The sequence below is a fragment of the Rhamphochromis sp. 'chilingali' genome (assembly GCF_963969265.1).
Source record: "Rhamphochromis sp. 'chilingali' genome assembly, chromosome: 9".
NCBI lineage: Eukaryota > Metazoa > Chordata > Actinopteri > Cichliformes > Cichlidae > Rhamphochromis > Rhamphochromis sp. 'chilingali'.
In genome coordinates, this window is record NC_137936.1 from 24,799,518 (window position 1) to 24,815,126 (window position 15,609).

The 15,609-nt window shown below is 38.4% G+C and overlaps 1 protein-coding gene across 6 annotated transcripts in view; it reads right to left on the bottom strand.

Annotated features, from left to right (window-relative positions):
* cfap20dc (CFAP20 domain containing) overlaps positions 1–15,609 on the bottom strand; it is a 37,566-nt gene that overhangs the window by 1,307 nt on the left and 20,650 nt on the right. For 5 of the 6 annotated variants that reach the window (XM_080890651.1, XM_080890648.1, XM_080890647.1 and 2 more), the window contains 4 exons: positions 11,806–12,126; positions 9,980–10,249; positions 4,877–4,938; positions 788–882 (listed from right to left, as the gene is read on the bottom strand). In XM_080890651.1, the coding sequence (XP_080746777.1) occupies positions 788–882; positions 4,877–4,938; positions 9,980–10,249; positions 11,806–12,126 (748 nt within the window). The remainder of the gene's footprint in view (positions 1–787; positions 883–4,876; positions 4,939–9,979; positions 10,250–11,805; positions 12,127–15,609) is intronic. The other variant, XM_080890649.1, reaches the window with a different exon arrangement.

The window sequence follows — 15,609 nt, forward strand, 5'->3', positions numbered from 1 at the left end:
TTGCACAAATAAAATGTATAATTGTAAGACATCATGTTTTTAATGCACACCGGAATAGCCATAGCAGATATGAATAAGAGCCTACTCTGTCAGCTGTTACTGGAATAAAATGAGAAGTCTGGATGGTGGGGTGACCTTCAGACTCAGGTGGATTTAAGTTTTCTGCCGCTGCCATTTTTTTCTTCATCAATCAAGACCCAAGACACCCAGGCCCAGTACCACATTATGAAGCTGTAAAGAGATTCCCTGTAATCCCCACGACTTTAAAGCATGAGAATTTAGCTGTTAAATTGACGGGCAGTTAAACACTAAAAAGGTTATGGAATGCTCCGGGACGAACATTTTATCTTATCAGAACTCGGGCAACAATAATGAAAACTAATTATAAGACACATTGTGTAAGAGCTTTAAAAATGATGTTGTAAACTGGAAAGGTTTCATCAATTAACCTTGTCCATGTGTCTAGGGGGTACAGACCTGTAATGAGCCTGTCTCTTGTGACCTTTGGCATAATGTGGAGGACACGGACCTTCACTCTTTTTCTTTTTTTTTATTCTTAATTAGATACAGTTTCACCTGCTTTCCCACCATGTTGTGTGTAGTCTTTGGTGGATTTCTGTACCCTAACATTTCTGCAAGCTCTGACATCAGTGAATGTTTCCATTAGCTGTATCCATTTATGCCATTAGTGTTAATGCTACAGTACTGGATTGTTTTCTGTCTTCCTGACTTTCACATACAAAAAGGCAGTCTGCAGGCAAAGGGACTAATATGAAGGTTTCTGTACCTCTGACTAGACTTCCCCCATTGTTCCATGTATTGCCTGACCTTCTCTGCTGGCTGGGAGGCATAATAGGAGGGCTGAGCACATCCATCCATTCCCTAGGGGAAAGACCATAAAAGCAGACAGACATGACAACACATACCATTACACTTACCAACCTACTCTATGACATTTTAACAATGAAGTCCCATCATCGTGGGTTCTGAGAAGCCCATCTAAGCTCCCACTGTCCTTGAGCCACTTCTCCTGCAGCTCCACAGTTTTACTTGAAGGATCACTTATTAGATTTTGACTCAAGCTGTGACTTCCAAGTGTCCACATTCGGGCACGGAGTAGGGGTCTTAACCTTGCCTGCTTCAGAGAGAGCATGACTTCATTTCTCTCTAAATGAGTTTATCCTCCCTGTCTGCGATGTACTCAGGCTACAACTATACATCAGTCATTTTCCACTAAATGAAAACACTGCTCTGTTTTAGTATGGCGTAACAGATTACAGCCAGAGGAGAAAATATCACAAGATGAATTCTTTTACTTGGAGGCAATGCAACATTCATTTGTTAAACAGCATCCATAATCATTTTTGGCTATACATCAGTTGTGCAATTATGCATTAACATCTTCTGCCTTTGGACAAAACCTCTCATGAGAACACATCATAGCATATTTAATGAGGAATTACAGTATAATCGTCTTATGCACAATATTCTCTGCTAAGCCCGCCTCACCATCATCAAGTGCAGCGATTGATAATGTCACTCTTTCTCAAAACAAAGTATTTTACCTAAACTAGAAAACCATTCATGCTATCTCTACAGTGTGATCCTTTACACCATGGTGTACTTAATACTACTACTTTTTATTTTCACTGGCTCTACTCTTGTGTCCATGTTTTTAATCAGAATCAGAATCAGAATACTTTATTGATCCCTGGGGGAAATTATTTTTTGTTACAGTGCTCCATTTTAAACCATGGGAAATCTTTACTGGGAAATATTAAAATACAGAAATTACTTATGAGCAGTCCTCTTTAGTGATGTGGTCTTCTGATAATAGCTAATAAAAAAACCCTCCTATGATCAAGAGTAAATTATATGATACATTAAACCTACAGAAAGAAGGTTTCCTTTTTTATCTGATCTTCCCATACATTTAAGCGTACATTCATTTCATATTCTTTATGTCTTTAAGTGATAAAGTGCATTATCTCTGTTGAGGCTCTGATTTTTCTTTCTAACAAAAGCATCCGCCTCTTCTTTTCAACACCCATTTGACTGCGTGATAGGCAGGAACATTGTACAAAAGTTAATGGAAGCAATTTTCAAGGACAAAAGCCTCTGCTACTGAACTGTAAATTGAACTTCAAACTGTTAAGTGGGACTTGGCAAGAGTGATTAAACTCTTAGATTTTCAAGTCATTATAATCCAAATATAGACCAGAGATAAAGGGAATAAATTGGTTTTATTCAATTAGAGAAAGCACACTGCTTTTGCACAGTGGTTGAGTGTACTGAAAATGAGCTTTCTAAATATCTCGAAAAGAAACAGTATCAAGAAACTCTGTTTGTCTCACACGGTGGTAACAAAAGTTCACAATAGTATGTAATGTACAACTGTATTTCTAGTCAAAGTCTCACTGACAGCCTTATTTGCTGTTTCAACTTTAGCATTCTAGCCAAAGGCAGACACAATTATTACGTGCAAAGAAGCATGTTAAAATGCCAGAAAAGCCCTGGCAACATTAAGCACAGCAATCGGGGCATTTTAGCTGTCAGGGAAGCTGTTGCTCTCAACAGCAAGAAAGCCTTGCAGTGGTGCCAGGATGCTCAAAAAACACCATGATAGAATTCTCTGTAAGGGTGTCTCAGAATGCAATGCCTAAAAGAAATGAAAGAAAACAACGACAAATCCTGTGCAGCTGCTATTCAGTATGTAAATCGAGGCTTACTTCGAAGTCTCATTTCAGGACTACAGCTGTGGAAGCTGCAGAGCTCCGTCAGTGTTTGTGAACAGTAATATTAATTTCAGTGGTTATTCAATCAAACAGCATCGCTTAACTAGATATTTGCCAGTCGGCTGGATGGATAAATTTGAAATCTTTAAATCTGCATGATACAGTAATGCAAATACAAAGATTTCAGCTCAAGGAAGTCTACACATGTCCACACCATGCTACCTTGGTTTTCATCAACAAATCAAATGTGTTTGAGAGATGGGGGTTGCGTAATTTCAGTAGTGAAACCGTGATGCAATTCTTTTGTCTTCTTTTGTAACCTACAACATGGTTGTGTAACAGACCACATGGTTGTCTATATTCACAAAGAGATGGAGGTGTGCAGGGACGCGGCTCTATAACTGCCAGCTGCGGGGCTACAGGATTTCTCCAGAACCTTCCAAGGTGAACTGGATCTATTCGTACCCTGCCGCAGTTTGTTTTTTTGTGTTTTTTAGATGCATAAAAACACCTGAAAGCGAGTTTGAAATAATGGTATTCAGTGTTGTGAAGTGGGCAGTAATATCCTCCTAGTGTTAATCTGTTAAATTGAAAGTATTTGAGCTGTATTTCTGAGACTCTTTCACCTTGTGCTCTAAATCAACACACTGAATCTGTTCCAAGAGGTGTTTGACTCAAGCCTTAATTCTGAGCTATTTTCCCCTTCAAGGAACATTAGAAGAAAACACACACACACACACACACACACACACACACACACTTACACAAAAATGATGGTTATAGAAAACATTTTACTTCATCTTGCCTTGACAATGACAAATCCTATTTAACTTACGAGTACGAGAGGGGCCGGGGGGGGGGGGGGGGGGGGGGGGGGGAGGGGGGGGGATCTAGTCATTCTCCTTTCACTGCTACATAATGACAATCTGTAATTCTCAACACATGTCAAAGGATGTTTTCAGAAGTCTTTGAAAGCTTGCAAAATTTCTTTACCTTTACTTGATAAACCTCTGGTGGTTATTTACTTTTTTTGGGGGAGGGATGCATTTCTCCAACTTCTAAAATATCTTTTCTGTTATTCTGTTTCACACTTCATAAGCCTTAAGTTGATACTGGATATAACACTTTTTTTTCTTTCGCCCTCAGCAATACAAAGCCATCCATCAATATTCTTTCTTTTTGAAGAGAATTTTATTTGGTTTTAAGCTGTAGGTAGGCAAAGCAAGGTGGAACGTGTCTTATGGCTGTTTTGCATTATGAATTACTGAACCGAAGCCCCTGCTGTGCAGAAAATCTAACACGTGCATTTTGAATTCAGGTGAATCTGAAAGCTGATGTCTACTGTATAGCAAACAAACAAATGCTTTAACAACTTCTGACAAGTCTGACAAGCACAATGACACATCTTCGGACTGCTTTCTTTTACCTTTGCTCTGGGCAGCTAATCAGAGGCACCACTATCAGAAGGAAATGAACACGATCAAACTCTGAAAGCCCCACAGATGTATATCTTGTATATGAAATAATACCTTGAAGCCTCTATTTGGAGGGTGGGGATGGAACAGTACTATTCTCCTCTATTAGCTTCTCTATTACTATTACCCTTATCAATTTTGTGTTACGAGAATAAAAGAACTGTACCTACCACACCTCCAGGTTATTTGCACTCATGTGAGTAAGGTTAGCCCCATTCAGAAAATCTACCTGACAGCTGACATTTAGCAACAAATATTGCACTGACTCATAACCATCCAATCTAGATGATGGAGCCAATTATAAATAGAGGCTTGAAGGTACACACCAGCAGGACTTTAAAAATTATATTCTACTTGCCGAAGTTATCAACAATTTAAAATATGTGTCCATTCATTTTAAATAAAGGGTCTCTTAACCCTCTCAAGGCAGGCGTTGCCGATTTGCAACAGTTAAAAACTAACAACCTGATTACCCCACATACATATTTTATGAGTTTTTTTTACTCAGAAGTACCACTGCAGAACTTGGTTGTGCATTAGCAACAAAAAGTTTAATTTGAGCCTGAGAGGGTTAATAGTCAGACTTCCATGTATAATACACTGGAATGCTAAAAAATAATGTGTAAAAAAAAGAAAATAGTGTGTGTAATAACACACACTTCTTACCTGGGGTTTGATTGCAGGAAGGGGTTCATTTCCGTCTGATAGTGGTGTCCCTGATTAGTTGGCTAGAGCAGAAGTAGAGGAAAGCTGTGTTAAAATGTCACCAGATGCTCCAATGCAAATCATTTTTCCCAAGAATTCTCATTAGGTTCAGTTGAAAAGACCACCAAGTACTCGATTAAGGCGCAAAAAGGAAAAAGATTTACTTGTGCAGCACATCAAAATCGAAAATATTTTTTGGTTCAGAGTGACCTGTTTCATTCAGTAAGGCAGTAATGAAGGTCGCCGCCATTTGACTCCTTTTTAAGCCCAGTCGCCCTGTCTCTCTATGAAAATTGTGCCACAACACTTACCTGTAACTGATAAGTGTCACTGGGCCTTTTGCTACTGTTGTGCACATCGTGTCGTTGAGTCAAAGGCAACTGCTGCAATGTGCTTTGATATTTCACTACTTTTGCAATACAGGTTGAGTCCTTCAGGATCAAGAGATAAATTTATAATTTTTCCTGTGCAGATTCATGAATTAATGCATTTAATGCAGTCTTGCCAGAGAATTAAACTGTGCCATGTCGTGCTGTGAGGTGTCACTCAGATATAAATAAAGCATGAGGAGCAACATTTTGTGGAGACACAGCTGTTCAGGACATCCACAAAGTTGCCCGTTCAAGGCTCCCTGAAATTACACTTAAAGAACATCACCTGAGAAAATTAAGCTAAGTGAACATTTTTCTTTGTTAACAAAAGCTTTAGTCCAACCACAAATTAGCCTTTACTCTTCTTCTTCTTTTTCTTCTTTACAAATTAACAGTTGATGAAAATCCTTGTACTGCAAAAACCTAATTCTATGTTTTGTGCCTTGGCATAAAAATCAAGTATGACAAATCTGAGCAGCAAGGAACAGGAGGGATGGGTGAGCAATAAAGGGTGAACAAACCGTGATCAAGTAATCCGTGGAATCTAATAATGTGTTCAAAACTTTAGATGTCCCTATACTCTGTAAGTATGAAGGACCTAAAGCATAGGTAGAATTACAGGTAGAAGACAGCAATGATTTCCTTTTTAATATATACTCATTTTCAGCTGCATGAAACACAAGCACATTACCCTCTCCATCTTGTCAAAGTTAAAGACCATATTATAGCCTCAGGAGGATTTTTAAGCGTAGTGGCTGTTAAAGGCTATTACATTACATGACTTTGATGAAGAAGCACTCATGTTGAAGCTGCAGTCCTTACAGTTCTTGAGTTTATTTTAGCTATCTGTATGCTTCCGTACCTTCTTTATCTAATCACCTTCTTAGAATAAGACAGGACCTAAAATTGCAGCCTGTGGAATTCTGCTGGTAATATGGACCGAGGATGATGATGATGATGATGAGTTACTTGCCTGTCAAGGGATGGAGAAACTCTGGGGATCTAGGAAATAGCAACCATTTCTATATTCCAACTGTAACATTAAACCCAGTACCTCACATGGTCGATCGCACCTGCATGAACTCCAGTTTCAAAGAGAGCACTAAGTACATCTGCTGCCAACAGAAGTGCATCACTTATTTTGAACAAACATCACCTCGTGACCAAACAGCAAAATGTGGTGAGGATGTTCAATATAGCAGCGCTGGCTGTCAGTAGCTTGGGAGTCAATGTGATGACTTGCCTGGCACACTATCTGCTGTGTGTCTGCGAAGCCCACACACTTCTCATTTGCTCTTGGAGCTGACATCTATAATGTTTGTATTGTCTCCCTGGTGGAAACACCTTGGACTTTATTGACTCTTCCCTTTATATATCAACCATTATACATCCTTTATTCCCCTGTATGCCGGATCAAACAATCAGAAATCTAAAGAGCTTCACATGTATCTGATCGACATAGTCTTAGGTTCTGATTTCTGTTTCTGCAACTATCTATTAGGAAAATATTAAAACAGAGCAGTGCATGTAAAGTGTTTGTTTGGAAACTTATGCTGCACAAACCTATTTGGCAGAGAGGTCGAGTCAACAAATGATAGATAATTTATTTCCATAGCTTTCTGCTTTTTTTAACCAGGTATTTTCTTTGAGACAAATGAATGGTGGCTGAATTCCCCTCAAGTGGCTATTTTCTATTATTTATTTCCACTTTACATCTGCCCATGAAAAATTACAGACTGGGTTGTATTACAAAACTAAATCTCAGACCTCTCACTCTTCATTCCAATATAATTTTTGTAATAACACATATAATAATAATAAACTCCATTAAATTTAAAGACCCCGTCCTAAGAAAATCAAATATTTAGGCCTAGACTTGTGTCCATAATGTATTTTTTATTTGGTAGAAGACACATCATGAGAAAAACAAGCAGTTTTTCTCACGATGAAGGTTTTTACCAGTGTTGTTCCAACATTCAGATAGTCAGGATTTTTGTATGTAACAATGCTAAGAAACCAAACCCATCAACTACGAGGTGGAAGTAGCTGGTCAGAGATGAGAGAGATCAACAGTGTTTATGTGTCATTAACAAAGCATTATTATCTGTTTGCCAAAGCAGAGCAGTCAAATTTACAAATTAATCCCAGCGGCTTCCTCTCCTGCTTAACAAAGCACACACTTTGACAGCGTGATGCACCGCTGAGTCTCCCTCAGTGCAGCAGGAGAACTTGTGAGTGAGTGGCACTCTGAGACGCTGAGTGAGGGGTGGCTGCAGGACTGTGGCGGGGTCTGGATAATAATCCAACATATAACTGCAGATTGATCGTTTGATTTAGTAAAATCATTAAAAAGAAAACATTTGGCACTTCGATTTATTGTCGATTTCACAGTCACATAATCATTAAATCACTTTAACTTTTTAATTACCAACTTCCCATTAATTAAAGTGATATGGCTAAATGTTTTTTAAATCTTTAATTCCATCGTGAGATGTGTTTGACAGGGTAACTTTATGTTGAAGACAATTTTGATGCCAGAATTTCAAATTAGTCAATTTTCTTTATCAAATAAAAAAAAAAAAAATCACTCTTCAGGTTAAATTACTAAAAACACTGCTTACATTTTTTTTGTCTCAGTCTCCCACTTGTACAGCAATTATCAGATTTGCAAATGTATCATTTTTATTCTAAAATGACACTGCTGTAGCCATGTGTCCACAAAGAATATGTTTCACATCTAGGACAACATACCACTGTGTCAGAAATCTAATTCGTCACATTTAATCTATAATGTACATTTTTTTATGGAGATTATACAATTTTATATGCCACTGGCTCTTCCCTTGATGTAACCTTTGCAAATCTACAGCCTCTTTTGATGCATTTCCAAAATCTCTCATCAAAAGTAAGCTTAGTTTAAAGTGATAAAACTAAGTGCATGCTATTCACGAGGTCACCACAAAGTAACCAGCGTACTCCCCCCATGGTCATAAAACTGAATCTGTTAGTGTTTCTAAATACGTAGGATGCTTACTGGATCCCAGACAACTTAGAAAATGAAAGAGAAATTTATTTTACTTTTTTTATACAGAAAAAACTATTTTTTATGAGATTATTTTACAGTGGCTCATATGCATGTTTGCTTAACCACAGTGTGTTGTGATCTATCACAGGTCATTCTTTGTGGGATACTCATCCTTAACAAACAGGGAGAGAGCAAGACTGTATGCCGTTTATTTACAAGGCTCTTCTACAAAGATTGCCTTGTTCAGAGCTTAAATTTAAATACAGTACTTAGAATATCAGGTCATAGGACATTCTAACAGCTGTACTTGGATTTAAATACTGTGCTGCCTACAAATAGGAATGAGCTACCAAAAAAATATGAAACTACAATTATTTATCTGCCATTATTCTTGCACCCTTTTCTTTATTTCTTTACATGTAAGACTCTTTATTGAAGAATTAAATAATAACACTTTTTTATATAATATATTTTTTTTGTAGTGTTTTGTTTTCAACATTGTAATGGAAGCTTAGCACACGTTTGTCTGGAGGTTAAGTTTAGTCTGCACTGCCATAAATCACAGCAGCAGAAACCACTTGAATCACAACATCCAGGGTCCAGAGATGGATTATCATTGCCAATGGAGGAGTCCCAGCCCCAGACAATGACTATTTAGGTCTTGAAATCACTTAGTGTCTTTTTTTTAGAGAAATCTATCCTTTTGATGGAAGTTTTAGGTGTTAGATTCACTAAAATGTTATATCTCTATTTCTCTTCATTTGTGATCTGTTTAATGTGTGGTATCTTTCTTTATCTTCCTCACTTTCACGTTATCAGCAAAGTGTTTTCTTACAATACTGTTGGTGGTGCTGTTGCCATACATTACAATTATAAACACAACAGCTAATTGAAAAAAAAGAAAGATAGAAAGAAAAAAAAAACATAACTTCAGGGCATGATAGAGTAAAATGTAAATCCTAAAGTGGGGTCTAAAGATACATGTCTTTATTGGTGGCCACATAATTGTGTCCTCAATAGAAACAATGAGGTGGTAATCCCTGAGGTAATAGCACTATTCATTGTGTCCTTAAATCTTAGGACATTAATGGATACCTGAATATACAGAAATGGTAACAGGCGTATAACTCAAGAATTTGTAATGATTTTATTCACTGGGGATCCTACAGTGGACTCAGCAGAGCCAGGCATGATAGTGTTATCTCTCCATAAGTGAAACATACTTTTGTTAATGGACCATAGATCTAAATGACCTTCAATAGCCGAGAGAAAACTGCACCATCTTTAAATTCTAAAAAGATCTCTGGGGAAATTTTCAAATGACCTAAATAATTTTTAGTCACTGAGGGACCTGTGGATATTGCGCCAGTGTATATTTAAAAACTGGAAGAGGCCAATTAATGTATTTCTATCTCAATAACCTTTTATAATGCAAAAACATACTGGTGGAAGAGGTGCATTAGCACTTCATGGTGGTGTAAGTTGGGGTTTGAAATGGAAATGAGCAAGAATGAGGATCAACCCGGGTCAAACAAAATATTCGAGACAGGAGGACAAAAAGAGGAACAACGTGCTAATGATTGTAAGTGGTAGATGAGCTGCACATGTGCTGCTTGTTAGTGAAGAGTCAATAAAATATGAAGAGTAGCAAAGCTGGACAATACAGACCAGAGAGATGTGGGTCCATGTAGAAGTATCGTCACTGCTCATGCTGATGCTGACATTACACCGGTGGATCTGAGATGCACTGAGGCCCGAGGCTTTACATTCATCTTCCTCTTGCTCTCTTTTTAGGCTAGCCAGCATTCGAAGCTCCTCATCATCTTGTGTCTGCGGACTGCCGAGCAGGTCCGAGTCGCAATGACTGGAATCAACAGGCTTTAGTGTCTCATCTTCTTCTTCCTCCTTCAAATTTATCACCAATAAAACGGAGATTACCTTTTTGGGAGCAATCCACAATACAATACCTTGCACTTAGTCACAGTCAGATATACACACTGATATAATGTTTTGTGCAGACAAATAAAGTACTGAAAGTCTTAACAATAAGCTTTAGTCCCAGATAGAGCTCAAGGCAATTCTGGACATACGCCATTGTTTTGACCCACTGAGGAAATGTCTTTTAACTGTGGATCTATTGATTTAGCAGACTATGGTAACAGGATTTTTCTGACAAAGTGTAAGGAAGTCTTGTGATACCCTGGTGACGAATCAATAGCAGTCAATAAACCAAGGCTGCAGGGAGGGAAACAAACTCCTTGTCATATTCATCAGACAATCTTTCAGTCAAAGCCTTCACTGCATGTTGCCTGCTGTAGTTGGCACAAATCAGCAGTCAGGAGCTACACTGATGAAGGAAACTGGGATATCACTCAGCAGCAAGTTGTGTAAATGCAGAAAGCAACCATCAAGTGACAGATCTCCCTTCAGGCCTTGTGATCGCTTCAGTTGACTATCCTCTGATCCTGGATCGTTTCAACTGGTGCTGGGGCCTACCTCAATTTGTAACAGACCATAGACTGATCCGGCAAACCTTTTCCCCAGCTCTTTTTAGCTGTCCAAATCAGCAGTGATCACACATTACTATGAGTAAAGAGAGACAGCTGGGTGTACGAACATCAAAGTTTTTAATAAGATGCACATTTGCCACAAGGACTCCAAACCCCCACTTGCACATCATAGTTAGAGCTCAGCACCTTTATGACTGCATACTAAAAGAATTGAGTTAACCCATCTACCAAAGATGGAATTTAATCAAAAGAATTTTCATTAAACCATGCTGCATTAATCAATTTTCAAGGGGGTAAAACATAAACATTAGCCCTCATTTCTATTCTGCTGTGGACTCCAACAACTTCAGACAAACATGTCTGGTTGTTTGAGCTAGCCTGCTCAGTCTCAACTTTTTTTCTTTTTTGCCACTTGATAACTTTGTGTTTTTGATGATTGGTCCTAGACAAATATTGTGTAGTGGACTCATCAAAGCTTTTTTAGTGGAAACAGTTGCCTACGGGGCTTGTTGTGAGGGACTCAGACTCAGGCTCAGACAATAAGACTGCAAATTTGCAGTGCATGAAACCAAAAAATGTGCTTGAATGAGTCCAAAAGCTCTGTAATGCTGCAATTTTAATTCTCTAATTTTGAGCTATGGGCATCCCCTTACCCCACTCATTTTCAGCAAATAATTGAATTGAAACAATAAAATTAAAGATCTTAAAGTAAATATAAAAAATATGAATAAAACAAATATTAACTTTTTCTTTTCAATGCAAATGAACACGATTTTTCATGGGTTGTAAAGTGTGTCTTCACTGGTCAGTGTGACATCTTAATGAGCATGCCATCCTGGGTGTTGACACAATAAGAGGTGATCTGAATCTCTTTTTTTTTTCAGCAATAAATTTGAGCACTATTCAGCTATGAGTAACTATCACAAAAATACTGAGCCATGATACCGGGTGAGAGCTGATGGTTGTTAAAATTGTAACCCCTACCTTGTGCTGTTTTGAATCATCCAATTTGACTTCTTGCAGGAGTCTTCTACAAACTGATATGCTGCTGCTCACATCAAGAACCCGGTTTACTTTCTCTGAAACTCTTGGACCACGCTTCTGTTCCAGTCCATTAGGTGAGAAGCACCGTGTGGGAAACAGCCCAGGTTCAGCTTTCCCACTGGAATGAGGCTGCATACTGGTGTTACGTGGAGGTGTTAGGTTCACATTATGAGATCCAGGGTGACCTTCAAGTTGTGTTCTGGGAGATGTAAGATTGGACCCACTTGTTTGTTGATGTTGGAACATGGTGAAGTTGTTATCCTGAAAGAAATACAAGGACACCATTGGGAAATAAAATTATTCAATTCTATCCATTAGTTGATTAATGTTTCTGTCATGCTCTCTTTTGGTGTTTGAGCTTTAAATTAACCTCACATTTATAATAGCATTTTCTTCTTATCTGCTAATCTCTCACACCTTCAGATTTAGCGCTGCAACTCGGTATTGTAGTTTCAAACCCACATCCTACTGTACCAAAGAGATTATATAAGATACTGCATATGCAAGAACTACACTGGTCGTCTCAGCATTAAAAGGAATACTCAACACAAAGAGATCTGCATATCACACATTTAAGTCTGTATTCTTGAAAGAGACCTGATCCTTTGCAGTTCGTTTCCACATTGAGATTACAATCTGGATTCATACCAGCAAAAATGAAGAAAAAAAAAAAACCTTGGTGCTGCAGTGGTTAGCACTGTTGCCTCACCATAAGAAGGTTGTAGCGCGTGGCGAACACTAAAGCGGTCGCGCCAGAATGTCACGCTAAAAAGAAAGATTCTTTAAAATACAAGGGGGAGCAAGCAAGTCAGATACCACGGGCACAGAGAGGAATGCAGGTCTGATCAGAAACAGTTTATTACTAGGCCAGGGAGCACAAATAAAACACCCTTAAAATGTACATAATAAAATGTTCGCTCTCTACTAAAAACAATTCTAAAACCCGTAAAACTACCATTTTCTACATTCACTAAACCCCCCCCCCCCAATTATAGCAGGGGGCTATAATTAGGCCACATGTTCATTATGGGTCCATCAGCAGGCCAGGAATTCCTCCTTTAGAGCAGAGTCCACGCCAGCTCCGTCTTCAGCAGACAAGAAAGAGCCACCCATCTTCTTGTCCTTCCGCTGGCCCATCACTTCCCAGCCCGGCTTGCGTTCTGCACCCGAATCCATGATGCGACCACCGCCACAGCTCCCCTTGCGTCGGTGTCAAATGCAGGCAGAGGTAGACCTCTGCCCTGCTGCCAATCACACGCGTTGTCTCTTACTGTTGCCGCTCCATGAGGTCAGGACTTGGTCGCCGCATTAACCTTCCAGTCTGGGGCCTCTCTCCTTCAGTGCTCAGCTAGCCTGTATTTAAAAGGTCTTTACACAGCTGATAGGCCACCTCTGGACACACCCCTGCCTCAGCAGGTGGTCCCTATCAGCTAATTTGTCCCATGTGCAGCCAGTCCACAGTGGATAAAAACCATGTCACATAAAACACTAAAAACCATGCAATAGAAACAGAATAAAACCATGCAAACAAAACAACACTCATAAATAAACACTAAAAATCTGAATAAAAACAATATACAAGATAAATACAAATTTCCACTGTGTGACAAGGTCCTAGGTCAGGGGTGGGCAATTCCAGGCCTCGAGGGCCGGTGTCCCTGCAGGTTTTAGATCTCACCTTGGGTCAACACACCTGAATCACATGATTAGTTTGTTACCAGGCCTCTGGAGAATTTCAGGACATGTTGAGGAGCTAATTTAGCCATTTCAATCAGCTGTGTTGGTTCAAGGACACATATAAAACCTGCAGGGACACCAGCCCTCGAGGCCTCGAGTTGCCCACCCCTGTCCTAGGTTAATACTGACCAGCCAGATGGGGTCTTTATGTACAAAGTTTGCATGTTTTCCCTGTACTTACTTGTAGGTTCCCTCTGGCTTTCTTTCACAGTTCAAAGACATGCTTGGGGGTAGGTTAGGTTAGGTTAATTACTGATGTGTTAGCCCTGCGATAGACTGGTGACCTTTCCAGGGTGTACCCTGCCTTTTGCTCTGTGACAGCTGGGAAAGGCTTCAGTTAAGTAATCAGTTAAGTGGAAGAAAATGGATGGATAAAAATAAAACCGTTGACCATCCTGAACCAAGGTAAGTAAGTGTAATCAACACAGATGTAAAAAGCTAACTACATCATCCAGATGCTGGCACTGTGTATTTAGCTTTTGGAACATACATGCAGTACTGTATGTGCAGACAGAGAATAAGGGAGTTCTACTCATATGAAGTTGTTCTTTTACTCTAAATCTGGATCAAACTTAGAACTCATCGCAACAGTTATAAAAAAAAATATGACAATAGTAAAAAAAACTAAAATTACAAATCACTTGCATTAAATACCTCACCCTGAAAAATAGATGTATCGCACTCATTTTAATAAATGCTGCTCCTAATGGAATTGAAAGATTAAGTATTTAAAACAAGATGCTGTTTACTATCCTCTCACTTTTCACGTCAGCCATTGCCAGTTCTTCATACAATAGAAAGAATCACAGTTGTGGCATACTCACAACCAGATTGTTATCACAAAAACATTTCTTTGTTCATAATGTAGTCTTTGTTTCTCATGAATTTAAGAGCTCGAAGCTTTCCTTGGGCCTTGGAGATCAATATTTTTTCCTTATGCTGTCTGTTTTTTTGGTGTTTTCTTTCATCTCTGAGCTTTGTTGTGGGGTGAAAGGTTATCACAAGCCCCTTGAGGTTTGTAGCTTACCGGCTCTATATGTTATTTGTTTTCCCTCATTTTTCAACACTTTATCAATTTTTTACATTCAGGTGAATAAACAATAAACAATATGTATTACTGAAATCCTGATACGGGTGCTTTTATGAGCCTGAATGCATTTTAATGAACTAATTCACGGTCCATTGGCTTAGGTACTGCATTTAAAAAACTGCACTTCCCTGAAAATATTGGAAAAAAAAAAAGATAAACGAGGTTTTAATGTATTTCAAAGTAGTTTATACAATCAAAGTTCATTTCTTTATTTTGCTTTTAATATTTCTCTATGTTTAAGAGCAAATGCTTGCTCAAAAGAATTGTATGAAGCTGACGCAACACCTTGAAAGATGATATTGCTCCAAGTTGAGAAATGAACAACCTGACACAAATAAATCAAAACCAGGTTTTATATGCAAATCTTATTATTCCATTACATCAATATATGTACAAAACTGAAATCTCTGTCTAAATTTTCATTTTTTTTTCCTAAGTATAAGGAAAAATAATGTTCTTTTAAATGTCTTTAGAGCAAAATTATTATTTACACAAACACACAATCTGCAATACCTGTCCAAAACAAAACAACACTTTAGAAAAACATATACATGACTTATTTAGTTTAATATCTTGCTGTAAATTTATTTCATGATAGCAACTGAGTTGTGTTTTAAAAACGAATGCTGGTATCAGAATCTACAAATATAGATAACAAAAGCTTACTACACAAATCCAGTGTCTGTCTGCAAACCCCTCCTACACAATTAGGAGTTGGGCAAACAAGCTTGGCACACAGGTACATCTTAGACACCTGAAAGTTCTTATCTATATATCATATATTGTTTGATCCTATATTGATGTCATGATGTTGCCTAGCAACCACCCACCTACAGCCTAAAATGACCCATCTGTAGCATCTATGGACCTTTAACGCCTTATAAAAAGGATTATATTATCTTAATTTTCACAACAAT